Genomic DNA, 27,263 nt, shown 5'->3' with positions numbered 1-27,263 from the left:
TTGACATATAATAAATGTACGAATACATTATTTTTTTATAAATCTTTTCGTCCTCTGGATTTAAATCCTTCTTTTGTTTGTTTCAAAAATATGTTGATCCCATAATAGCACCATTTGCTTTAACACAGAAGTGTTACCTTTCATGTGCTTCATCAAAATTGAAAACTGAAAACATGAAGATTCCAAATTGGAAAGATACACTGCTTTTACGTCAGTATGCACACTTCTCTTATATTCTCCATTTCCAAATAAGTAGCCATGACAAATACTTTTATAATTTGCAGACTGCTTTATATTCATGATTTTAGTTAATTCTTATACTTAAAAAAATGGTTTGGATACAAAAAGTAAGCAAATCAATATTCTTAAAAGTTTTGAGGAGTGAAAAATTAGTATAGGTTTTTTAAATTTGGCAAAACACTTTATTTCTGTTGCAGTTGCTTTTAAACAGGGTTTTAAGAAATAGAAGGTATGTTAAGACTTCATTTAATTATCCTTTTAAAGTATATGATCTAAAACGAATTTGAAACTGTGTGAATATGGTTTCTCAGAGTTAAAAGTTGAAAATGTGCTGGGCAGAACAGTTCAATTTTATGTTGGAATTCTTGCCATGGGAAAATACAATGATAATTATTTTCTGGAACACTTTACAGAGAACAAGCTATTTCAGGCGAAACTATCTTGATGGTAAAGTGGAGCACATTAAGCCCAAGGTGTCATTAAACTCACAAAACCCTAAGAAAGAACTGAGCATAGTCTTTGGTAAGAAAAAAATGGTTTTGTTCAGTGACGATCATCTTTTACAAAGTTATTTATAACTTGGCAAAGTATATTATTTTAGAAAAATAACATTAAACGTAATAGTTTCTACACTCACAGCAGCACCTAATTTATTCAGAGGTCAGATGGACAGCGTTATGAATTACCTGGAACACAGCCAAGAATCAGAAAAGGTATAGAACAAAAGGCCTCCGGATTCTCTAAGTTGATTTGATAAAGTTCATAAAGTCCAGAGCTTACTTAAATTTTTTTATGAGAGGACTATTCAGGTTCTTTTTTGAAAGTTTTTTTTTAATTTCACTGATTTTAGAGATAATTCTAATAAACTTATTATCTTGTTTTTCTGCCCCGAGTAGAAGCCAGAAAGAAAAGGAAAAGGAGTAAATGACAGAAATATGAAATAATAGCTACAGCTTGGAAGTGAGTCAAAAAAGGGCCTGTATAGAAGGATATAGGGACACATGGTCTTGAAAAACTGTTTAGTACAGGGCAACAGAAATGAGAGAGAGAGAGAGAGAGAGAGAGAAAGAAAGAGTGAATGAGAGAGAGATTATTTGTGTTTATTATTGTTTATTTGATTTGATTTATACTTAGCCTGGAAAATTTGATTATTTTACCAGTTTATTCCCAAATAAAATTAGGTTAAAATTATTAATATCTCATCAACAAAATGTGAAATTGTTTAACGCATAATGGCATATGGCATATTAGCTTCCTAAATCACAAAATACTGCTGCCAGCTAATTTATACATCTATATCTATTATCTATGCTGTGTGCATGTGCATATATACATATAACTATATGTTTCCATATATACGTATAAACTTACATGCATATATTATAAATATTTGCATACATAAATTTGCTTTGTAAAATACATGTTTGCCTTTGAAAAAAAATGCCTACTAAATTCATTAAGATGATAATTTTTATAGGTTACTCTTCATCTTTTGATCAAGTTCCAAAAGTTCTGTTTTGTAACTCCCCACTTTTTATTACAGACATATAAAGTAATTGTGAATATTAAAAAGGGGACTAGAAATGTGGGGTAATTGTCAAACTCATGTAATTTGGAATTAGGTCATATAATTTTGTAAATAGTATTATTATTATATGTCAAGGTTATCAGTGCCTTTTCAGATTCAGGGCATTTACATAAAGGTAGACTCATATGTCAGGCGAAAGAAATAGGAAACTTTTTCAGCTTATCAAAAGCAATTTAGAATGCATGGAAAGAACTGACATAGTCATTTCAAAATTGCAAAAAAAAAAAAGTCTGCCATAATTCTAACGTTACTAAATATCTGCTTTGTCTATAGTATTTTTCTCATTAGTTATTTTTATTTTAATTAGTCATTTGAAATTGAACTCAAGATCAGTCAAAAAAATCTTACATAAGAGCAGAGTTTTCCATTTACTGTTCAGGTTCCTCACTCACCTTCAGGAACCTCAAGCACCTAAAAATAGTTCTGTTCATGTGCAGAATCAGCTGCCAGTCATTGCAAGACCCCTTCAGTCAATTAGGTGTGCAGTGAAGGCCGTCAATGTTGTCTTAGGTGATAATGTGAAATTCTTTCAAAATGCATTAATCCTGCTTTCTTAAGCTTTTTATCTTGGTCTCTGCTTCTGTACGGTTCAGTCAATTGATAGTATATACTTTCCTACAGCTTTGATTGAATTGAAAACAGCCTGTGATGGTCAAGCCAATTAGAAGGGGCCATGACTACTAATAAACAGGTTACATAAAAATTTTATTTACCACTGAAAACTCTATCTTTTTGCTTCTACTATTTAACACTAGTTCAGAGTTCTATATAGTTATTTTAAATGTAATATCAATACAATATCAGTTTAACAGTTCAATCAATACAAAAGTATATTAAAAAAAGTGAGTACTCTTCATTTCTCCCTCCTGCCAATTTCACTCCCTCTGAAATAAGAAATGTTTACAAGTTAGCTTTATCTTTCATACTATATGCTTCTTAACCGTAATATTATACATAGATAGATAGGTAGATAGATAATGCTTTGCCTCTTCTTAAAAATATTGCCTCAGTCTGTGTATGATTTTTAAATATAACAATCTTTCACAGACATTTTCCCAGGCAATACATACATATCTGATGCATCCTTTTTAATAGCCTTAGGAGATAAACCAAAATTTATTCCATCATTTTTCTACATTTCTGGATTATTATATTATAAACAGAGGTGATCTGTAAAATCTCTATTTTTTATCCTTTTAAAGTTCCTATGGATATATGATCTTTTTTTTAACGTCCCTGTAATATAAAAGAAGAATATGCTTTTACATTTTGTACAAAATATGGATTAAATTTAGTTTATTGTTTAAAAAAAACCTCTATTCTTGTTTTTCTTTGTTTGTTTGCTTGTTTTGGTTTGATTTTGGGGTTTTCTGATCCAAAAATTCTGGAAGAGCTGTATGGAAGCTACCATTTATAGCTGTGATTTTATCATATTCTCCTTTTATTTCTAGTAATTTTTACCCTATGTAAAATGCAGACAAATGTTTGGGGCATAACAATTAATGACTTATTTTTTTTGTAAAAATGTGACTTATTACAATGGTTATCTTGGACCCATTTGCCCTGGAATTATGTTTCATTTGATATTACTATTTTGACTCTAACTTTTTACAAATTATTTTCATGATGTAACATCACCTATCATTACATTATATGCCATTGTGACCTTGTTTTTTAATGACTCTCCTGAGCAGCTTATAGATGGATTGTGTATTTTAAACCAATCTGACAGTATTTCATCTTTTAGTGGGGAAATTTAACCAACTTCATTATTGTTATGATAACTCTTATAGCTGTATAGTTGTATAAATTCCTTCTATCATGTTTTATGGTTGTTATTTGCTCGTGTCCTTTGTTCATAATTTTGTAATTCACCATCCTTATTGAATGCTACTGCATCCCTCCCCATACTGCTGATATTTTTGAAGTTGCACTCTGCATGTCTATTTTACTAGCACTTAGTTTCCTATTTTTAATAATTTTAACCCTATATCTCTGTAGTTTTACACCAAAATTAAATGAGAACATTGCTCTCCCCACCAACATGATTTGTTCAGCAACTCCTCATTCTTTTCAAGCCAAGATAAAGTCCTTTAAAAACTAATAATATATAATTTTTGTCCCTAACTACTGTTGTTTCCCCTCATAGTATCTAGTTCAAGAAGTCATATTATCGCTCAAATTACACTTAAACTACCACTGTTGTATTAAATTTAACAGAAAAACCTCACAGTTTACTGTTCATCACTGTTTTTTGTATTCTTTATTTCCTTCTGTTTAGAAATCTTTATTATACTTTATTTTTCATTTTGTTGGAATACTTGAGAAATTTTCTCATAAAAAATTACATAAGGATGTATACCCTTTTAATGTTTAAATTTTCAAAATGGTCTTTCTTTTGCTATCATAACGATGGATTCTTTGGATAATAATAGCGCTCTTGAATCTCTCTCCTCTTCTGTTAATAGCCTATATAGGTTGTGGACCACTGTCTCCTAGTGTCCATTGTCTTTTAAATTTCACTGTTTTCGAGCTTCCATTGTTGCCAGTGAGAAGTATGATGTTGGTCCAAGTTTTTATATATATATATATATATATATATATATATATATATATATATATATATATATAAAATATATGGTGGTCCAAGTTTATATATATATACACAAAGAGAACTCTCTCTATATATATATATAGAGAGAGAGAGAGTTCTCTTTGTCTCAAACTCTGTAAGGTACCCCCACCCCATTCCTCAGAATTCAAAATTTTCACTAGGATATTTTTCAGTATGTTTCTAAATATGTGTCTTTATTCTTTAGTTCTTCTTGGTACCTGGGTAACATTTTTAACTTTTGCAAATCAATAATATTTTTAGCTTAGGAGAGTTTTGTTTTAAAATTATTTTAATTATTCTCTTCCATCTCTTGTGTTTTCTCATTCTGATATTTATATTCTTTCCATATTAGATGTCCTAATTCTGTCCTCCAGGTCTCTTATCTTTTCACTTATGATTTCACTGTCTTTCTATTCTTCTCTGTGTTGTGGGATACTTCCTCTGGTTGATCATTTAGAACCCACATTTTTTTTTTTTTTTTTTTTTTAGCAATTACCATTGTCTTTTCCCAAATCATCTATTGAATTTTCTAAAACCAGGTGTCAGGCTTTCTGTATTTTCGTGTTATCTTTTTCATGCTTCTCACTTTGTTTTTTATTAAATCTCTCTTCTGTTTCTTCTAGTATATTTCTTGCATGGACTCAACTTTGTTTCCTTTCTTCAATCCCTTGTGTCTCCTGAAATGGCCTATGTTCTTTTTCTTGTGCTTAAATTAAAGGGTGTGAAAGCTCTTAGCGTAAGTGCAAGTCAGGTTTGAGGGTTATACTATATAGTGATAATTGAGAAGTAACAAAGATAATGGCAGTATTTTTTTTCTGTTGAAGAATGGCTTAACAAGCCAGAACCTCCCAGAATAAATATGTGTGGCAAAGCATCTTGATCTCAAGAATAAGAAGTGGGGGTTAAAGCTGTCCTCAGCCATTTAGTATAGCCACTGTCCAGTAGTGCCTGTATGAAGCAAAACAACAGGTTCTTACTCCTTCCCAGGCCCAATAGATCCTCTTAAATCAATTGTCTCCTACAAATTACCCCATATACACATCTGGAAATCACCAGATCCATAGTTTTCATCCCAGACTGTGCCAGAGATCATCTGTCTTTCAAAGACTACCAGTTCATGATCTTTCTCTTTCCACCTACACCTCTTTTTCTGTTATTTGAGTCCTTGATGCACATATTCTTCTAGATTCTAGTAGTTAGTCACTGTTATTTTGAAGGTTGAGTCTACTCAACAGTGAGGGAGACAGAAAACATGTGTATATGAGGTGATTTTCCTATCATCTCAACATTTCCATTTTGTTTGTGTGTACACACACACGCATACATATACATACATACATAAATTAATAGCTTTCAACATATTAATCATGCATATATAACTTCTTTATAATAGGTGCTTTCATAAAGTAACTTCATCAGAGTTGATGAGGTTACTTAGAGATTGAGGCTATTGTATATGAAAACAAAATATATTAGCAGTTCAGTAAAATCAATCTGCTGTAGTATAATGACAAATTGACTGAATTTTAAGCATTTGACATCTTAAGTTGGATTTACTAGCCAGTCTAGATCACCTTCATGAGGAAAACTATCAATCTATTGATAGATAAGCTACAACAAATATTTTCTGATAGATGTAATGCTAGTGTTAAACTTTTTCATAAATAAAGATTTTAGCTTTTGCATTTTTGACTTTTTCTATTATAAAAAATGAATACCATGTTATATTTTTAATCTCATCAGCAACTAAAATTTTATTTGTATTTCCTTTTAAATAATTTAGATTTAAATTTGAATAGTCACATGTGGGCAAGGACTACCATATTGAACAGTACAGTTATAGGCTTTTTCACTATCACATTTCTAATAAAGAAAAAACCTCATTCAGAAACAGAATTATGGTACATGCACATTCAGATATAATTACTTAGTTGCCACATTAAATAATATAGACAAAAATGCCGGCCTGATTTTCTGAGATGCTTGAGAAGTGTAACATAGAAATTAATAATATTGTAAGTCTGTTCTGCAAAGTCTACTCAAAGTGGAAGATCCACAGGGCAATAGAAATTAAGTGATATAGTGGGGTGACATATATTTGCAGAAGTTAAAGTAATTCCATACTTATTTTTTCTTGTGTTAATTTTGTTTTCACATCAAATTCATTATATGTGTGTTCATTTTCACATGTGCACATATGAAAAAATTCCTATGCCAGGTATTCCCAAGCTGGTATCAGGATAGCTTGCTATTAAACGAATATATACTGGATATATAAATTAAAAGTTTTATGTGGACACTTTGGGAAGAGTTAGAAAGGATAAAAAAATTTCTTGACTGCAAGCCTTCTCAGACACTTCAATTTGCTAATAAGCATTGTAGACCTCCATAAAGAGGCTAAAATTAATATCTGCTAAAATTATCTGTATAACAGTACTTCAAATAATGGCTTTTTTTTGTTCACATATAATGAGTTACATTAAAATCTGAGAGACAATTGAAGAGCCAGACACATACGTGTAACAGCATTTAGCTTGTGTGCATTAAATTGGAAAAAATGTTGTATAGTTAAATCAGAAATACCTTTAAAATCTATACCAATGAAGATTACATTATGAAATGAAGAAAATATTCCTGTTTGAATTCTGGGAATTCCAAAATGGAAATTATGTTATAGCTGTAGATCCCAGGAGTTCTAGCCAAATATTTATTTTTAAAAATTATCCTTTTAAGTTGATAGTTTCTTCATTTATTCAACAAATATTTTTGAATACCTAGTATAGGCTAGGTACTATGCATGAGTCTTTGCTGCACTTATTTTACATTGTAAGGTACCTAGGGTATATAACCTTATCTGTTTAATTGTCATGTTATTTTACTGGTAATTTCTTATGAGGTAGGCCATATATGTTGGTGCTGATGTGTTGGTGCTTTCCTTGGTGGGAATCAAAGGCTTTTCCTTTCGTTTCTCTCACAGGCCATACTTAGTGACTAGAGTTGTACCAAGTTACTACTTTATGTTAATGTATTAAAAATCCATATTAAAATGCAAATGTTATCCTGTGAAGGATAATACTTTAAACCACTATAAGCCATTAACACATTATCAAGATTCAGTTTATCAGTTTAATTAGATGGTAATTTAGCTTGGCCCTAAGGAATTAAGTAAATTGGATGATGTGGAAGGGAAGAATCAACATAAGGCAGATCAATGAACAGGTGCATCCATACCCTTTATACAGAACACTACACATACCTGGCCTCCTGGAAGTAGGTTGTTCTTAAAGACTAATACATCCAGCTCCACCTGATTATCTCTTTCCCTGCCAGCTTGCCTGGTACCAAAAATTCATTCTGATTTTAGAAAACAAATAGTATAGATATAAAGTATGACTTTCTGCAATATTTTATACTGATTATTTTATGTATTTATTGTGTTTTATTCTTTTTGAACCAAAGGGGTAAATTATAAGCTTAATACAGTTTGTTGATGAACTACTTCATGATCATTCTAGGATTGATCCTCCCCTTTTTTTGTTACATAACTTCACATAGGCAGTTTTCTAGATGATGCAGTGAAGAGGGATGGAAATTCCTGATAGAAAATGCTCTCTTGTCACTATTTTCTTCATCTAAGATCATGACCAATTCATGTGATCTCATTAGGCTGATTATTTAAGGTCATTCTGCACAGTGACTTAATTAAAAGCACGCAAAGCCAAGTACTGTCAGAACGCTGGTATTGCCATGCCATTTATGTGTATCCAAAACTGTGAACAGGAAAGACTAACCCCTACCTATCTCAGCTGTGTCATATTCTTGTTTTTCGTATGTCATATAATTTGAGTCTTTTTTCTGTCTATGGATTAATGCAGTATTCTTTTTGCCAAATTTGATTATTTGATTTGCCTTTTTAGGTTATAATTTCTATAAATGATCAAAGAGAAATAAATACAAATAGCTCAACTGTCCATCTTATTAGAAGGAAACTTAATTTTCTTCTCTGAAGACTTTTGAAACTAGGAGAGAAAGCTACCTGTCTTAGATAACTTAAGTCTTTCCCATTACCATATTATTTATGACCCATCAGAACCCATATAAAAGCCTGTAATCCTATTGGGATTTATATACCATTGTATTATTATTTTTAAATAATTTGTAATAATTAAGAATGCCATTTTGAAGAAAGATAAGATATAAATTAACAGATTTTCATATGATAGCTCACTTTAAATTATTGATAAATAATCTTGTATTATTTTGAAGATTTGACATATCTTTGTCTTTATTAACACTAATGAAGTAAAAAAAAAAATTGTTCCATCACTGCATTACTTTTTTTGTCCAGGTAGGCTAATTTTTGTTAGTTAGACTTTGAATGTGTTGACCTATTTTCTATATACCACATTTATGTTAGATACATAGGTATTTTAAAAAAGAATATCTCATAATGATATGGCATATAGTGCATTTTTCTTCTTGAGTTTTTTTGACCTCATAACTCATAAATGAGGCAGTAACCACAACTCATTTGAAACTTTTATATTGAGGAGAGAGAAGTCCTTTAAATCATGGAGGAAAACATTTTGTTTTAAAAACTTAGATATAATGCATCATTTGTTTCAAAACAGGATTGCCTTTATTTCATGCAGTTATGTGGCCCTTCAAGAATCAAATTTTAAGTAATAAAAAGAAAGTGATAACTAAAGTTTTAGAGAAACAGAAGTTTATTAAAAACTTTATGAGTGATACCTATGCCTACTTACAGAGCTCAAAATTTGAAGCCAGTTTTCATCTCAACTTTAGGTGTTACACATCATAGTTTTGTCGCATAATAATCCTTTCTAAACTTCAATTGAGCTTTCAATTTGTTAATAAAAATAGGTACTTGGGGGCTTTCTTCTACATCTCTTGATTTTCATTCCCAGAAAATGAGGATAGTGTATTCTTTGGGGTATATATCATTAGAAATGAATATGAACAGAGAGGAATAAAATGAAATAGTATGGCTACAGCACTTCCATGCTAATGATGCATGAATATCTCTAATGATATAAGGTGGTAAAGAACATTAACAAAAGCAAGTTGATTTTCAAAAGGTTAGACAGGATTTGTACACATCAGGATTCAGAAGGATATAATTATTCAAGGCAGAGTTAATGAAATTCAAATGAAAAGGCAAAATCTGAATATGAGTGCATGGATTTTGCATAAAGAAGAGAAAATGAACATGATACTTCCAATTACACTGATTTTTTAATAACTGTCTGAAATTTTTATTAAACCAAACTGAAAGGCATTTAGTAGATATAGTTTATTCATTATAGACCTGCATGACTGTGTCAAAAGGAATGATATATTTTAAGTGGTAGATAGTAATCTAGATCTCCAAATACCTGAGTGTCTCAGTTCACTTTTTGACAGCTTATTATAATATATGAAAATTATGATACATTTCTCTGTATTAAAAATTATTGTATCTATTAGAACTTTATAATAAATGAGAATATTCAAAATTTATAAAGCTGAACTTTCTAAAAAATGAGTTGACAGTTTCCCAATGGTGTCAAAGACTTATTTTGAAATATTCCATTTCTCATAGAAGTTCACAGGATCATCCCTTAGCTTGCCTTATTCACCTGGTATGCACCACTTCTCCTATCTATGATGACTAGATACTATGTATCAAGAGAATAGAAGGAATGAAATCCTCCAACTCTAGCCCAAAATTCTAATATTATTTTAAATGTAAAATTAGAAGTACATGTAGATTACCATTCCATTGATGATGAAGGAATAGGTGTCATGTATTTGGTCAAGGTATACACACTAAACAAAACTTTGTTAAAAGGTATAATTGTGTGATATGATATAAGTTAATCTGTGTAATTCTATGAATTTGTAGTGTCATAAGTAGATGAGACATCTAAATTAGAATTATTTTGTTTTTATATTATCTAAGAAATGAGTACAAGAATCCTGGACCTGAATGATCAAAATGAAAGCATAAATGGACCAGCTTATATTTTAACTCATCTTTGTGTAGCTTCAGTCTGGGATCCTAAACACCATTTAATTACATTACTGCAAAAATGAGGATGGTCTCCTCATAAAGGCTGTGCAGTAATAAATGGCTGTGTTAGCATGCTTATCATAAGAACTCCCCAAGAGACCCTGCCACTGAAACCCTCAGCTGACCCCATCACCAGGCAGATAGCAGTTCATCAATTCAAAACAAAGTTACTGGAAAACTAATTTTAATTACAAGAGTTTTGCTGCTTATGGTATAGACAGAAGAGAGCAGAGGTCATCTATCTTTCTGAATTTGCACTCCAAATAGTATTTATTCCTTGTTCTTATAAGGAATAGGGAAAGAGGCACTCCTGACCAAGTCCAAACAGACTCTGAGCCCCAGATGCCCATCAGTCCTAGCACTAGAGTGGCAGATAGGAAAGTGTAGATGCAGGAGGAGAAGCTGGTGCTCCCTTAGATCTTCAGGCTTTCAGGAGCTCTTATTAAAGTGTAAATTTCATCCTCAGTCCTACTTATCTAGTACCTTAATAAGCAGTTTAACTTAGCAAGAATCTAGCATCAAAGAGAGGAGCTGACAGGGAGATCAGCTCGGTGCTTTGTGGCCACCTAGAGCGGTGGGATAGGGAGGGTGGGAGGGAGACGCAAGAGGGAGGGGATATGGGGATATATGTATATGTATAGCTGATTCACTTTGTTATAAAGCAGAAACTAACACACCATTGTAAAGCAATTATACTCCAATAAAGATGTTAAAAAAAAAAAAAAACCGAAGAGACGAGCTGATGTCCAGAATTTGGAGGAGAAGGGTGCTTAATAGAAAGCTAGCTACCAACCAAAACCACTTTGTCCCTCTTGTACCTCAGTCAAGATTAGGGGAAAAAAGTATAGGAAAGGTTCCTTTTGGTATGAATATCATAGATGTAGACCCCTCACATCCCACCCCATACTTAGTTTTCCAGGAAGCTTAGAATTACATTTTTAAATCCAGTTGTAAAAAGTATTCTTTTCTTAGAGTAAAACTACCCCTCTCATGACCTTACGGCTCTTGGTCTTTCAATCTTATATTCATGGTGCTAATGTGTGTGTATCTCTTATTATAAAATGCTTCTAACACGTTTTGGAAGAGAGGATATATAAATAATAAATAACCTTTTTACTAGACTTATCATCATGCATTTTTGATCCACTTTCCAGCCCTCTGTCAGCTATAATCTGGAATCTATATGAATTCAATAGAGGTCTTTTCAATATTAGGAAGCTAAAAGAATTGTTCTTTTGTATATCTATACCAGCACACTGTCCATGAAGAATCAGTGATGGTGATGACTGAAGAAATGCCTTTGGAAATTTCTTATGTGCCTTCTACTTATCTGACTGAGATTACTCATGTCTCACAAGCCCTATCAGAAGTGGAACAACTTCTCAATGCTCCTGACCTCTGTGCTAAAGATTTTGAAGATCTCTTCAAACAAGAGGAGTCTCTGAAGGTAAAAGCAAAGCACTTTCATTCAGATTTTACAAGATCATCACATTGATCATTTGCTGTACCATAACATTTGACTTAAATGTATACCATGAAGGCATTCTGACTTAACACATGGAAATCTTAAAATACTTTACAAGATGGTTAGCTTTAGAAATCTAGTGTAGAAAGAGAAACATAAAATGGAATAGGTATTTTATAATATTTAATGTTAAGAGACATCCTAAAACAAAGGAACGCACTAAAATAATAGTTTCTTATACATTCAGGGCAGAAAGGACTCTCCAAAAAACAAGCTTTGCTAGAGAAACAGTTTACTCCCAACTGATACATTACTTGTCTTTCTTTTCCCGTAAAAGGGGAAATTAAATGAGGTTTTAAATTATATCTTTTGTATACAGTTTTAGTTTTCTATTTCCACTTATAATATTCACATTCAATTTCAAATTAGTGTCAGTATCAGTACCACAACATATGGTATCTAATTGAATAGAAAGCAATAAAATACTTTATTTAAAATCACCAGGCAAAAGCCTCCAACCAAATCCAGCTTTTTTTCAAATCACCAACTATAAGTTTATGAATTCCGAACTAAGATAAAACATGATGAAGAAGTAGGGTTTGAATTTTAGAGGGAAGTGTCTGAAGATAAATAAATGTAGCATCAAGAAAATGTACATAATAATATGTGTCTCAAGATAATTTTTGTGATCATACATTTCACACTCAAAATGAAAGATAATAGTATAGCCAGAGCTTGGTATTTGCCGAAGCAAATAGCGTAAGATTACAGACAGAAGATAAGTTTGCTCTCAGCAGCACCTATTAGCTAAAGTATTTTATACTCTAAATGATCTCTTGGGATCTCATTCCATATCACATATTTGCATAACTTTACAAATAGATAGACATTTGTTTGTCTTAGAAATCAGAGTAGCAATATCTTGAGTGACTTGAGTTTAATGTCTTACATTATATCAAATAAGCTACAAAATTATACACTAAAATAGAGTAAGGGATGCATGGATCTCTGGAACTACTCCATCATTTTGGTATGGTGCTATTTCTTATTCTCTTTGAAGTAAAAGTCAAATCACTCGTGGGTACAGTGAAGAAAAGAAACTCAATTGATAAAGGAGACATGCCAGCATGCCTGTCATAATTCACATTAACTAATTTCTCATGACAGCACAGTTTGTAAGTTCATCATTGTCATTCAATATGTAAATCACTGCTAATGAGCTAATATTCATTCCTTTCCATGTTCATGGACATATAGGTCAGGAGAGCAGTAACCCTAAACTTATTAAGTTGCCAATTGACTATCTTTGTCTTCATACCTCTTAACCTGGCACACTCAGAATGATGGGCCCCTGGCTGCACTCATAGCTAATCATTTGTTCTTTCAGATATATTTGATAGTATTAAAGCTGACAGCAATTACGATGGTATTGATTACTGTGGTTTGTAAAAAAGTATTATCGCAATTTTAATTTAATTGGATTATTGAGTCCTCATTAGATGGAGTTTGGGGCATAATTCCGTCTCACTCCCAGCATATCTCCTTCAGCAAGCAAACGGGCTTCCTACCTCTATGAGCTTTTTGAAGGGGGATAGTTTTGATCTCAGTCTTTTCAATGAACATGTACTTCCTCTTAAAGGCATTCATCATTGTCATTATCTAGTAGTAAAAATAGAAAAGCAGTGCATAAATTGTACAGCTGCTGGTTGAGAAGGTTTGAAATTAAATTGTGGTTGATTTTATTCCTGACAGATTTGCATGAATCAAATTACAGAACTGTAGTAGGTATTGCTGTGGTTTAACATACATATTTTTTAAGTACAATACAACACAAATAATGTGCAATAAGTTAAAGTAATTACTTTCTGAACAAAATATAAATAATATAGCACATATGATTTCCATAGATGTATTGAATTAGAAAGCTACCTAATCATTTTGACAAGAACTAACCAGATAAACACCTATTTACATTGTAAATCTGCATTTAATAGCTAATACATTAGCTAAGGCATACCTAGCGATGAATGAGAAACACACACAAAAGTAATATTTATCCTTATATCAAAGCCAATATTATCAATTAGTTGCTTAATTAGGCCTTAGTTGCTCAGTTAGGGATTGGCATGGATAAAGATGAATTATTAGGACAAAAATAAGAGCATGGGTTAGAATAAGGATGACAGCTATGCTTTATCTTGTGCAATAAGGAGGATCAATTTGTATATAGGGCTTAGGTACTTGATAACTTGTATTAACTAATTGATCCTCCCCATAACTCTATGAAATATCTAAAATTATCCCCATTTTATAGATGAATGAACTGAAGAAATATTAAGTAAAATAACTTGATAAAGTTGACACAGCTGGTATTGGTTGAGCAAGGATTTGAACCCAAGCCAAGTAGATTTAATCTCTGAGCTGTTAACCCCTATACTGTACCACCTTTCATGCAGTGGTTTCAAGGGTACTATGTTGAGCATAGCAAGGGTGAATTTGGGTAAAACATGGTAGAATACTGAGGACTGGCGTGGCCAGTTCATAGGAAAAATGTCCTGAGTTCTAATTCTCACTGAATCTATGCCAGTTTAAAAAGATTCCATAAAAGGAAGCAAGCATCTTTCATGTGCTTGTTGGCATTATCCTTAGTGAAATTAGTCACACAGAAAAAGACAAATATTGTATGTTATTGCTTGTATGTGGAATCTAAAAAACAAAACAAATGAATGTAACAAAACAGAAGCAGACTCACAGATATAGAGAACAAACTAGTGGTTACCAGTGAGGAGAGGGAAGGGGGGAGGGACAAGATAGGGGTAGGGAATTAAAGGGTACAAACTACTATGTATAAATAAGCTACAAGGATATATTGTACAGTACAGGAACTATAGCCAATATTTTATAATAACTTTAAATGAAATATAATCTATAAAAACATTGAATCACTATGTTATACATCTGAAACTATTATAATATTGTAAATCAACTATACTTCAGCAAGAGAAAAAGGGAGGGAGGGAGAAAGGAGGGAAGGAAATAAAGAAGGAGAAAAGGAAGGCAGGAAGAGGAAAAGAAAGGGAAGAAAAGAAAGAAGTCAGAAACGCATCATTTCAATTGTCTCATCTAAACTGATGATATTAAAGATGCTCTGGTTGAGGTGGATAAAATGTTTTGTGTCTTTAGTAGCCAGGGTGGGCGACAAGAAGTGTGGACAAATGGAGAAAGCTCACAGATGTTGACAGGACAGTTGGGCCCAATGTAGAGCTTAGATAAGATCAAGAAGTAAAGGCAGCCCTTGTTCAACCTCAACAGCACTGGGGAGAGCTTGTTGTAGCTGAAAAAGCCAAAGATTGTAAAGCAAAAGTCGTTCAGTCTTCTTTGACTGGTTCAGCTTTTATGCAGGACCCTTGAGACCTAAAAGGAATTATTAGGACAAGGCAATAATGTAAGGAGTGAGGATTCATTCATTCAAACATCTTTATTAAGCACTTCCTATATACCAGGCATTGCTCTAAGTTCTTAAAAAGCAGTAAACAAAACCGATGGACTCTGCCCTCATACAGCTTTTGTTATAGCAGAGGGAGACAGAATATAAGCAAACAAATGGTGGACCGTCATAAAGACTACCATTCATTCTGAGCGAGATAGGAGCCGTTGTAGGTTTTTGAGAAGATGACTGATGTGATCAGATTTATGCTTTAAAAAGATCACACTGGCTGCCCCACTGAGAGTAGAACTGTAGGGGATCAAGGGTAAAAACAAGGAGGACAGTTGAAGAACGGATGCCAGTGGCTTGGGCTAGGGTGGTAAGGAGAGATTTTCAGATTTTGGAAATGTTTTCAGAGAGAAGATAGAAGATTTATTTCTGTATTCACCAGAAACTTGAGCATGGGTGTATAAAAGCCCATTCTCAGCAGATTTGGGGCTCAGGAGAATTTAGGTGTCCTGTGAACTTGGTAGAAGATCACTTGAGAAATGTAAGATTTCTTTCTTCTCATTGATAACTTTGCCTTCGGTACTCCAGTCTTGCTGTGAAGCACCGGCAAAAGTGCTGGCAGCGGAGATCTTATCACTCTGGTCAAAATCTTTCTCCTTTGGAATCTATTTCATCACATTTAAGTACAGATTTAATAATGTCAGTCACTTGAATGAAGACAAAACTAATGCCGTGAGCAAGCTGACTGGTTTTCTATTCTGGCATTAGGAAAGTTAGATAATAGAAGGAGGTACTGTATATACAAATCTGAACAAAATATCTGAAGGTAAATAAAATAATTAATGTTTCTGTGTACATTGTAATACAGGGCCATGCTAGATAAAGGGTTAGATTTTTCACCAGTTTAATACTATTCCAACAAAAGAATATTGTCATTATTCTAAATTAAATAATCATGGAGCATATAAAGTGTCAAAGCAAAATTTGTTTACAAATGCTTTTTGAATTCTACTTAAATTTTATAATCGAATAGTTTGGTGCATGGAAAAATATGACTTTTATTAATGTATTACCACATTGTAAGAACTGATATTTTGGACTATAACATTTGGAATAATGTAGTCATTTCATGATTTCTCTGAGAAAAATCAAGTTTTTCTTTTTTTTCTTTTTCCTTTTAAATTTTAATTTAATTTTTACTTTATATTGGAGTATAGTTGATTTATAATGTTGTGTTAGTTTCAGGTGTACAGCAAAGTGATTCAGTTATACATATACATATATCCATTCTTTTTCAGGTTCTGTTCCCATACAGGTTATTAGAGAATACTGAGTAGAGTTCCCTATGCTATACCGTAGGTCCTTGTTGATTACCTATTTTATATATAGTAGCGTGTATATGTTCATCCCAAACTCCTAATTTATCCCTCCCCCCCACCTTTCCTCTTTGGTGATTGTGAAAGTCTGTGACTCCAAGCGGGTGAATCTGTTTCTGTTTTGTAAATAAGTTCATTTGTATCATTTTTTTAGTTTCCACATATAAGCGATATCATATGATATTTGTCTTTTCTCTGTCCAATTTACTTCACTTAGTGTGATAATCTCTAGGTCCATCCATGTTGCTGCAAATGGCATTATTTCATTCTTTTTTATGGCTGAGTAATAGTCCATTGTATATATGTACCACATCTTCTTTATCTGTTCCTCTCTCGATGGACATTTAGGTTGCTTCCACGTTTTAGCTATTTAAATAGTGCTGCAATAAACACTGGGGTGCATGTATCTTTTCAGATTATGGTTTTCTCCAGATATATGCCCAGGAGTGGGATTGCTAGATCATATGGTAGTAATATTTTTAGTTTTTTAAGGAACCTTCATACTGTTCTCCATAGTGGTTGTAACAATTTACATTCCCACCAACAGTGTAAGAGGGTTCCCTTTTCTCCACACCTTCTCCAGCATTTATTGCTTGTAGATTTTTCATGATGGCTATTCTGACTGGTGTGAGGTGATACCTCATTGTAGTTTTGATTTGCATTTCTCTAATAATTAGTGATGTTGAGCATCTTTTCATGTGCTTTTTCTCCATCTGTATGTCTTCTTTGGAGAAATGTCTATTTAGATCTTCTGCCCATTTTTTGATTGGGTTGTTTGTTTGTTTGTTTGTTTTTATATTGAGCTGCATGAGCTGTTTGTATATTTTGGAGATTAATCCCTTTGCTTCGTTTGCAAATATTTTCTCCCATTCTGTGGATTGTCTTTTCGTTTTGTTTATGGTTTCCTTTGCTGTGCAAAAGCTTTTAAGTTTAATTAGGTCCCATTTGTTACAATTTGTTAGTTTTCATTACTCTAGGAGGTGGATCCAAAAAGATATTGCTGCAATTTACACCAAAGAGTGTTCTGCATATGTTTTCCTCTAAGAATTTTGTAGTATCTAGTCTTACATTTAGGTCTTTAATCCATTTTGAGTTTATTTTTGTGTATGGTGTTGGACAATGTTTAAGCTTTTCAATTAGCACATTTATTCAGCTATAAATATATTTCCTTTTTTCAATTGCTTTTATGATTTGGGATTTATTTGATTTGCTATTTATTTTATTTGCTTGATTGATTTGCTATTTATATTTGTGAAGTACTTTACAAATATTAATCTATTTGCTATAATTGAAATCATACTTAAATCATTAATATAGTACCTCAATTTTCACTTCTCTTATAGTGAAGAGATTATAGATATTTACTGCATTATAGTTCATATTTATATGTACTTTGGTAGTTTCCCTTTATGTTTTCTACATGTCTCTCTTTTATAGGAAATTATTCATTCTTTTCTCCCAGCCATTATTTTATCAGGCCCATCAGTTGTCCTACTTTGACCCCCATGCTGCAGTTTACTCCCATCTTTGCTAAAATGTACTTTAAGGACTCACTCCGCCTCCTTCCATTCTCCTAGCAAGACTATTTTGATAATTCGCGTCCTATAAATTCTGGAAGTCAGAAACTTCCACGTTAAGACTTACAATTCATGATGCTGGTTGAAATTTTGAGGTTGCAATTAAGTTGTGTGGAGGTTTTCCTTTTATTCATGAACTATTCAAGCTGTTCTTTGACCAATTATGATGTCATTTTTTTTGATCTGTGATATATAATTACTGATTTGTTACTTATGTAAGGACAGTGTGTCTTCCTATGGAGAATGTTTCGACCAAAGTATATAGTTGTATTTAGGAAGTAATTTTGACATGTGGCCATAAACAATGCAGGGGAAAAAAAAGTCGAAAGGACACCTTACCATAGAGCCACTAAATATAACTTTTAAAAAATTTCTTTAGAAGCTCAGAAAAAATTAATAAGTACTTTAATGCCTTTTGATTGAACAGCCTTCCCAATTTGATATGTCATTAATGTAGTGCCTGGTAGCTAGATGGGGCATAAAGTGGATAAGAATTAGATTTATATAGGATGTTGCCTTCATCTGTCAGATAAAGACAAATTCCAGAGAGTGAAAATGAACTGGAGTTTGAGTCTTTGGTGCTCCAATTTCTCTTTCTCAGTTTTAAGATAGATCTACTCCCCAATGGCTGCTGTCACAACAGCTACTAATGGGTTTCTCTAATCCTTTTTTTCTTAGAAATGAAAGTTGTGTGCTCTTCTGTTGGCCAAGTTACAAAGGGTCTCAAGGCATTTTTGTTAACTAAAACTGCCTAAAGCTATTATTTCCGCCTTCTTAAAATGTGAAAGCAGTCATGCAGGATTTTATAACTCTTAAAACACATATATGTGCATTTAAGTGTACGTATATCCATTTAACTGCAGAGCTACATTTATTAAAACGGTGATACTGAGTCAGCAACAGCAAAGGATACAGTTTTTACCATTTGCAGTGGTTTGCAAATGAGCCATCTACTCCTTCTGACTTGTTCCCTCTGGTGACCAACATCCATCATACACATAACCACTAGGAAGAAAAAATATCTTGTCTGTGTTGTTCACCACTATATCTCCAACTCCTAGGACGGTACCTACCACTAATAGGCACTCAGTGGACATCTGTTGAATGAATGGATGACAGTCTGGTAAATCCAGGTATGAAGTCTGTCATTGAAGAGGACAGAACAATGTTAATCTACTAGTTCCAAGAATAAAAAATGATTTTTTTAATTTAAAAAAAGAAACAAAATTAGCTTCTTTTACATTATATCCAAACTCATTGAGTTAAATCATCCAGATGTGTGAATTCTAACAAACTAAGCATATATACCAGCATGGAGAAATTTGCTCTAGGTTTGTACACACTGAATTTTAAACCAATCATTTATGAAAGTGTATGGCAAGAAACCCACAAATAATTAAAATATTAGTAATATTTTTCCTAATCACTTGGCTTGCATTTTATGGTTATGGCAAACAATAGGCTAGAGTGGTTGGCAAGGCACTGGATTTGAACATAAAAGACTTAAATTTAGACACCGAATCTGACTCTTAATAGTTGTGTCCTGGGCAAGCCACATAAAATTTCTCTGTCTCAGTGTTTTTAACTTTGAAATTAGATCAATGATAATACCTGTCCCAGCCTACTCAGCGGTAATATTGTGAAGATAAAGTGAAATCATGTAGGATTATATAGAAAAATTCTTGTAAAAAATGTATAATTATATAAATTTCCAATTTTGCAAAACCCGTATTACTTCATCATATATCCAAAGTCTTAAAAATTATTGTAAATTAAATTTCCATGTAAATAATCCTGCAAACAAATTGCCTTTAAGAATGTGGTGAGGGCTTCCCTGGTGGTGCAGTGGTTAAGAATCTGCCTGCCAATGCAGGGGACATGGGTTCGAGCCCTGGTCCGGGAAGATCCCACATGCTGCGGAGCAACTGAGCCCGTGTGCCACAACTACTGAGCCTGCGCTCTAGAGCCCACAAGCCACAACTACTGAGCCCACGTGCCACAACTACTGAAGCCCGCATGCCTAGAGCCCGTGCTCTGCAACAAGAGAAGCCACTGCAATGAGAAGCCCGCTTGCCGCAACTAGAGAAAGCCCACGCGCAGCAACAAAGACCCAACACAGCCAAAAATAAATAAATAAAATTTAAAAATAATGTGGTGAAACATAAAATTGCATACTTAAATGTAAAAAAAAACTTTAAGTAAAATGTTAATAATAGCATAAAATATACATAAAGTTATTTCCAGATTTGGCAAGTAGCCTAAAGGTTAAAAAAAAAAGTTTAAAGTTAAAAAAAAAAGTAGGGCTTCCCTGGTGGCACAGTGGTTAAGAATCTGCCTGCCAATGCAGGGCACACAGGTTCGAGCCCTGGTCTGGGAAGATCCCACATGCCGTGGAGCAACTAAGCCCGTGAGCCACAACTACTGAGCCTGCGCATCTGGAGCCTGTGCTCCGCAACGGGAGAGGCCGCGACAGTGAGAGGCCCGCACGCCGCGATGAAGAGTGGCCCCTGCTCACCGCAAGTGGAGAAAGCCCTCGCACAGAAACGAAGACCCAACACAGCCAAAAATAAATATAAAATAAATAAATTAATTTTAAAAAAAAAGTAAAAGAAGAGAATGCATATAGACTAAAAAACATTTGCTTTTGACAAAAACTTTGGTTAGAGAATCTTACTTACTTTCAATCATATTTACTATATTTCCAAAGCTAAGTATTACTTATTCAGGGGTAAAATTTTTCATTCTTCTATTAATTTTAGGTGCCAAATGAACAACTCATTTTTTAATATTTCTCTTGAGGATGCAGGCTCTAAATCGTTCCACGTTTCCATGCTCCATGGCTTTTACCAAGAATAGGATGCTATTTTTTAGTTTGTTGTTGTCATTTTTGTTTTATGTGGAGTTTTATTTTTCATTGAAATATGTTGAATTCATTTTTTTCCTAATTCTATTTCAGTAATTTAGAATCCTTTGTTCTGAGTTCAGAACCGTGACTTAAACTCTTTTAAAGCATTGAAGCTCTAAGTGAAGGATACTTTAATCAATAGTGGGTTTTTTTTCTTTTTTCCTTGGAATTATGAGACTTATTTTTGTTATTTTGTTGTTGTTTTTCTTTCGCCATTTAAAAAAGCTGATCTGTATCAATTTTCTTGCTTAAAATGGTAGTCATGAGCATGTTGATACTTTAATAACATTCAGTTGAACCTTATGAATTGACATTATGTGAGTCAAAATGTTCAAACATTGGCAATTGCATATAGCTCAGTCTAATACAATGACTTTTACCCGTCTGCTTGTTTCTGAATCCTAATGCATGTAATTAAACAGTCAAGGAAAAAATCAAGAACTATGTATTGTAAATCACTTTAATTAATGGATACCAACTACTACAAATTCCCAAATTGAGTTTTCCAAACCTGAGGCAAAAGGATGTTCTCACCATTAGGGAAATCTCTGGGGTTTCCAAAAAGATAAAGAAAGGAGGTAGAGTGTTAAGATCCCTCTCCTATAACATGTTTTGTTTTGTTGTTTGTTGGTTTTCTTAAATTTGTGCGTTTAGGTTCAGAACAATTACATGAAACAGTAGTTTTGCTTTTCTATCCCAAATGTAAAACGCTATGATAGAAAGCATGTTCTCCCAATGTCAACAGCATTAATCATTTATAAAATGGGCAAAATATTACCAAATATGTTTCCTTTTTTTTCCAAAATAGTGTACTGTCATTTGTATTAATTTGTACAGACTTAATTGCATTCAATTGTGTATAGTAGTTATCTGTAAACTTGCTTGATCACACATATTAGATTTTCCATTTTGTTTTTAAAGGTGTTGGCTTATTTATTTATTTATTTTTGGTTGTGTTGGGTCTTCGTTTCTGTGCGAGGGCTTTCTCTAGTTGCGGCAAGCGGGGGCCACTCTTCATCACGGTGCACGGGCCTCTCACTATCGTGGTCTCTCTTGTTGCGGAGCACAGGCTCCAGATGCGCAGGCTCAGTAATTGTGGCTCACGGGCCTAGTTGCTCCGCAGCATGTGGGATCTTCCCAAACCAGGGCTTGAACCCGTGTCCCCTGCATTGGCAGGCAGACTCTCAACCACTGCGCCACCAGGGAAGCCCAGATTTTCCATTCTTTATCAAAATAATAAGATGCTCATGATTGTATATTTAAATAGGATAAAATAGTATAAAGTGAAAAGAAGAAAGAAAAGCATCCTGTCCACATTTTTCAATCCCATTCCTCAGCGGTAATCACTTTTTTAGGTTTCCCTGGATTACTGTATTGCCGTAGAATTTTTCTCCATAAAATCTATGTGCCCCTCCTTTGCTCAGTTACACGAGACTTAAAAGCATGTCCTGGTTCTAAAATATTTGGAAACATAGAGTACCGTATATCTAATTTTGAATGATGAGAAAAGCATTTGCTTCTACACAATTCTCCTTTGCTATGTGCAAGAGCCGGTTTTTCTATCAAGATTTTTTTTGTAAAATGATTTTGACAATGTGCACAACGTAATGCAAAATGTACCTATCACAAAAGGATTTATGAAATCATTTTTCGTTTAGTTGGTGCTGATGGCTAGGATTGTTGTCTTTGGGGAACAGTTGGAACAGTGAAGTGCAGGTTTTGCATTTTTCTTTTTGTTCTCACTGGTGCTCTGTGACATCTGGGGAACTAGGCATAATTCTAAATGAAGGACTTTGTCTCTTGTTAGGTATCTGAGGTACTGTGAGGTAACCATGGAGAAGCTTGGCCAGGAAATACAGATGGACTGTTATTGCACTATTTACTCTAACAGCTAAATAACCAGTAAAAGTAAAACAGAATGAACAGGGAGATGACTGAAGCACTCACAACATCTGTTCAGTCCTGAATGGATGTCTGCAACGGTTCAAGAACAATGTAACAAACCTTAAAGGTTCAATGGTTCCATTCAAATTGATTTTCATAAGCAAGTTAAGATTCAGAGCTTCAACTCAACTTTTCACTTCAAATTAACACATATGTATTGAGCCTGGAATACTGTGTTTAACTCTCTAAAAGAGAAATAGAAGATGTGATCCCTGTGCTCTGGTAATTTGTAACATTAATTGAATACACATGTCAGAGTTACACAAACAAGTTAGAACGTAATAAAAGTAGGAGAGACATAATATAGCCAAAATACATAGTATAAGGCATGAGTGTAACTGAATTTGTGAAGAGGAGAAAGCAATGTAGAAAGCAGAAACTGAGAATAATTTTATAGAGGATAAAGCCTTTGAAATATTCATGCTTTGACTATAAGTGGCATTTGGCTACTGCTGATTTATTATGTGCCAGGACCCATTCTAAATTCTTTACTTGTGGTAGCTTGTATGGTCACCACAGCAATCCTATTAGGAAAGCACTGTTATTATACCCATATTCAGAACTATCCAAGCTGGAGATGATGGTTTGGATCAGAGTGGCAGGGGGGTTAAGTTATGAATACATTCTCAAGGTAGAGCCCATAGGATTTGGTGGCCAGTTGCATGTGGGTTGGTAGAGAGAGGATTCAAGGATAACACTAAGAATTTTGGCATGAACAATTGGGACAATGGAGCTGCCATTAACTGTATCATGCGGAAAACGGCAGGAGTATCAGGTTAGGGTGCAAGGTTGAGTGTAAGTTTAGTTTTGATGTGTTAAGTTTAAGATGTTTATTACACATCCATGTGGATATCAAGAGACATATTGGATATAGTGGATATATATAAGTCAAAGTTCAGGAGATCATCTCAATTAGAGATATAAATTTAGGAATCATTCGTTAGTTCTTCTTCCACACTTGCTCGCAAAATATGGGTTTTTCTGATGTTCCTTTCCCAGCCCTCTTTCCTCTAACCCCGCCTCTGTGGACAATCTCAGCCACTCCCACAATCTAAATATCACCTTGATACAATTGGATCTTATTGGTGGAGGTGGAAAACGGGATAGGCAAGATGTCAAGATGGTTCTATAGATTCACTAATAGTGTCCAATAGTGGGCATCGGCAGATGTAGGGAATCAGCCGTTGAATGATCGACTCTGCTAAAAGATACAGCAAAGTGCTTGTGGGCTAACAGAAAAAGGAGGACTTTGTCTTTCTGGCTCACTGTCATATCCCCAGTACCTAGACTGTATCTGGCACATGGTAAGTTTTCAACAGATATTTGTTGAGTTAATGAATGAAGACAGAGCTATAGCTCTCAGAGAAGTGGAGAGAAACCTGAGGCCTAGCAGAACTTGGTAGGACTACAGAGACCAGGGCTGTGTGGTGAAGGCTATGCTTAACGGTACTGAATGGTGCAGAGGTGGGAGAAGATGTGATGAAGAAGCTTTTAGTGAACCAAATAGAAATGTTCTTCAAGAAGTAAATATGGTAAACAAAAATGTGAATTATAGGTGTTTATAGCCATCTGCTCACATGAGTCATTTTGGGACATAAAAGCTGAAGAATCACTAGAAAGCAATTTTACAGTTTTTAAATGAAATTCAATATACTTCAAGCCAGAATATAATTGAAATATGGAAGTCAGTTTTTGGGGAAAATACACTTAGACAATCAATTTCATATTATCTTATATTTTAGCTTATTTTGTTATGTATCTGAAACTATATTGTTTCAATTTTAAGATAGCTTTTTTTTCTTATGGAAACACTTTTACTAAGGGAACACTTGCAAAATTTGAAGTAAATATTTTATAAATAATTTCTAAATATTTTGTTACAAACTTTAAAATAGAAGACAGAATTTCAGATTAAAGTTTGTATACACATCCTATGATCGACCTATTATTTCAAATCTTACCTCAGTAAGAGTTTGAAACTCAGGAACCTGTGTTTGAGCTTGCTTCTTGGTATAAAACAGGATGAAGGATACCTATAAGTTATAGATTACAGAGAAGGCACAACAGCAATATGCTATTTTTAAATAGCACTTTTAGAAACAGAAATCATATAGGCACTTTCCAGAGTAATTATAAAACAACTTACTATAAGTAAGAAAAGACATTAAAAATTTACTCAGTTCTTGTTTAAGTTTATTTTCATCAGAAGTGATTAATAATACATTCAATTTATCAGATAACACTGTCTCCTACTCCAGCCCTGTTCACTTTCTACAGTATCTAGTTTGACATTCATATAAATAGATTTACCATTTAGGTGGGTAAAGGCATGCTCTGTAGTGAAACATTCTGACAGCAAGGGAGTAGTTGTTGCTTTACATTAAAAGGAAGAAAAACTGAGCAGCAGAAATATGCCCCTTATGATAGAGAACAGAGCCTAGTTAAGAGTTACTTGAGACCTTTATCTCAGCCTGATTAGTTGGCAAACAGGTGCCTTGTTTGGTTCCCTAGATCAATTGTCTGTAGTCTTAGTTACTCTTTTTTAGCTCATTAAAGACACTTATTACATAACACTTGAATCAACAAAGTACTTATAGGTTCAAATTGTTTGTGTTATGAATCCCCTTAAAAAACTGATTCTCTTCTTAAAGGGAAACCCACATTTCTAAATATTATTTATCTCAAAGCTGAGGCCTATATTATTATGACTGTGTTATCAATGAGCTCTTCTTTAAACAACAGGCTTTTCACCTCGAAATGTGAGTTAAAGCAGTATAGTTCATAGTCTTCTGTTTTCCCTTATTGTACATATCTGGACTTCATCTTTCAGTCGTGAAAGTTGCTTCACTATCAAAATTTTCTCAATTAAAAGTGTATAAATAAGGGTCTCATTTACCTTATTTGATTCTGTGAACCAGAGTGGAAAGGATGCTATTTTGAAATATCAAGGACTTAAAGTATATAGACTCATGTATGCGTGCCTCCCACAAATTGAAATTTCCATTTCCAGGAAGAGTGACTAACAAATAAACATCTCACAGAATTGAAATGGGGAGTGGGGAGGTCATTTCATAGGTGCATGTCAACATCAAGAAGGAAGTTGACTAAAAAGTGTGTGCTTCCTCATTTTGCCATCATATTTTCAGGTAAGGTAAGGAACTATTTCAGAGAGAGAAATGGAAATAATGTACTCTGTAGTGATCCTAGGGATTTTTCTATCACCATAGCAACTACAGTGACTGTGGTTTCATTTTCAGAGGGTCAGAAACTATAAAGATCACTTATTTCTAGACAAACTAAAATAGTAAAAAGCTATAAAAGATCTCATCTCTGACTTTAAACTATGGAAACTGCTACAGAATTTTCTTTGGTGCATATACCATTTTTCTGTGTGCAGTGCCTCAGGGACAAGAGTATGTGTAGGGGCTTTAAAAAGGATTTCCTGGACTCCAGCCAATTTTGACAGCATTCTCTGAGAATGCACCAAGGAGCTGTTATCTAGATATCCAGAGAGTATGGCATCTCCTGCCCCAGTTTTTGCTTTTTGCTTTTCTCATTTAAGATAGAAAGTTTTCTTGCCTTTGCAACATGCTGCCCAGCATTGCTAAAACTGTTCATAACTTGATTCTGAGCAATTCCATCACTCTCCAGAGAACAGGGAACTCTCCAGAGATTTGGATTAAAATCAGGAAGCTTTGCAAACTCAAATCATCAGAGAGAGACTATATATTCTCTCACACACACCCCTCATGAAAGCCATGAATGGATTACTTTTAGACCAGTGGGGAAGATCCTCCTTCCCTTCTCTTGAATTTTACCCCTTTAGGAAATTACAGCTATTCATTTTAAGTGTTTGGGCTCCCAACACACGGGCAAATGGGGCTGATTGCCCCAGTGTGAATTTCAGTAATCAGCATGTCAGTCAGCTGGATGCTTGGTATCAAGTGGAGCACTTGTCAGAGTTCTGGAATTTTGCCCTTGGGCTGGCAGCCACGTTAACATGGAGTCCGTGACTCACATCAACAGGAGTTGAGCCAGTGCAAGC

General features: G+C 33.8%; 1 protein-coding gene across 1 annotated transcript in view; it reads left to right on the top strand.

The window, feature by feature from the left end:
• Nucleotides 1–27,263, top strand: part of DMD (dystrophin) — a 2,123,648-nt gene that overhangs the window by 901,081 nt on the left and 1,195,304 nt on the right. The window contains exon 42 of the mRNA XM_057539128.1: nucleotides 11,768–11,962. Coding sequence (XP_057395111.1) covers nucleotides 11,768–11,962 — 195 coding nt within the window. The remainder of the gene's footprint in view (nucleotides 1–11,767; nucleotides 11,963–27,263) is intronic.

This window comes from Balaenoptera acutorostrata, chromosome X (genome assembly GCF_949987535.1).
Source record: "Balaenoptera acutorostrata chromosome X, mBalAcu1.1, whole genome shotgun sequence".
Classification (NCBI taxonomy): domain Eukaryota; kingdom Metazoa; phylum Chordata; class Mammalia; order Artiodactyla; family Balaenopteridae; genus Balaenoptera; species Balaenoptera acutorostrata.
The sequence above is the reverse complement of the archived record's forward strand: the minus strand, read 5'-3'. Positions and strand labels throughout refer to the sequence as shown.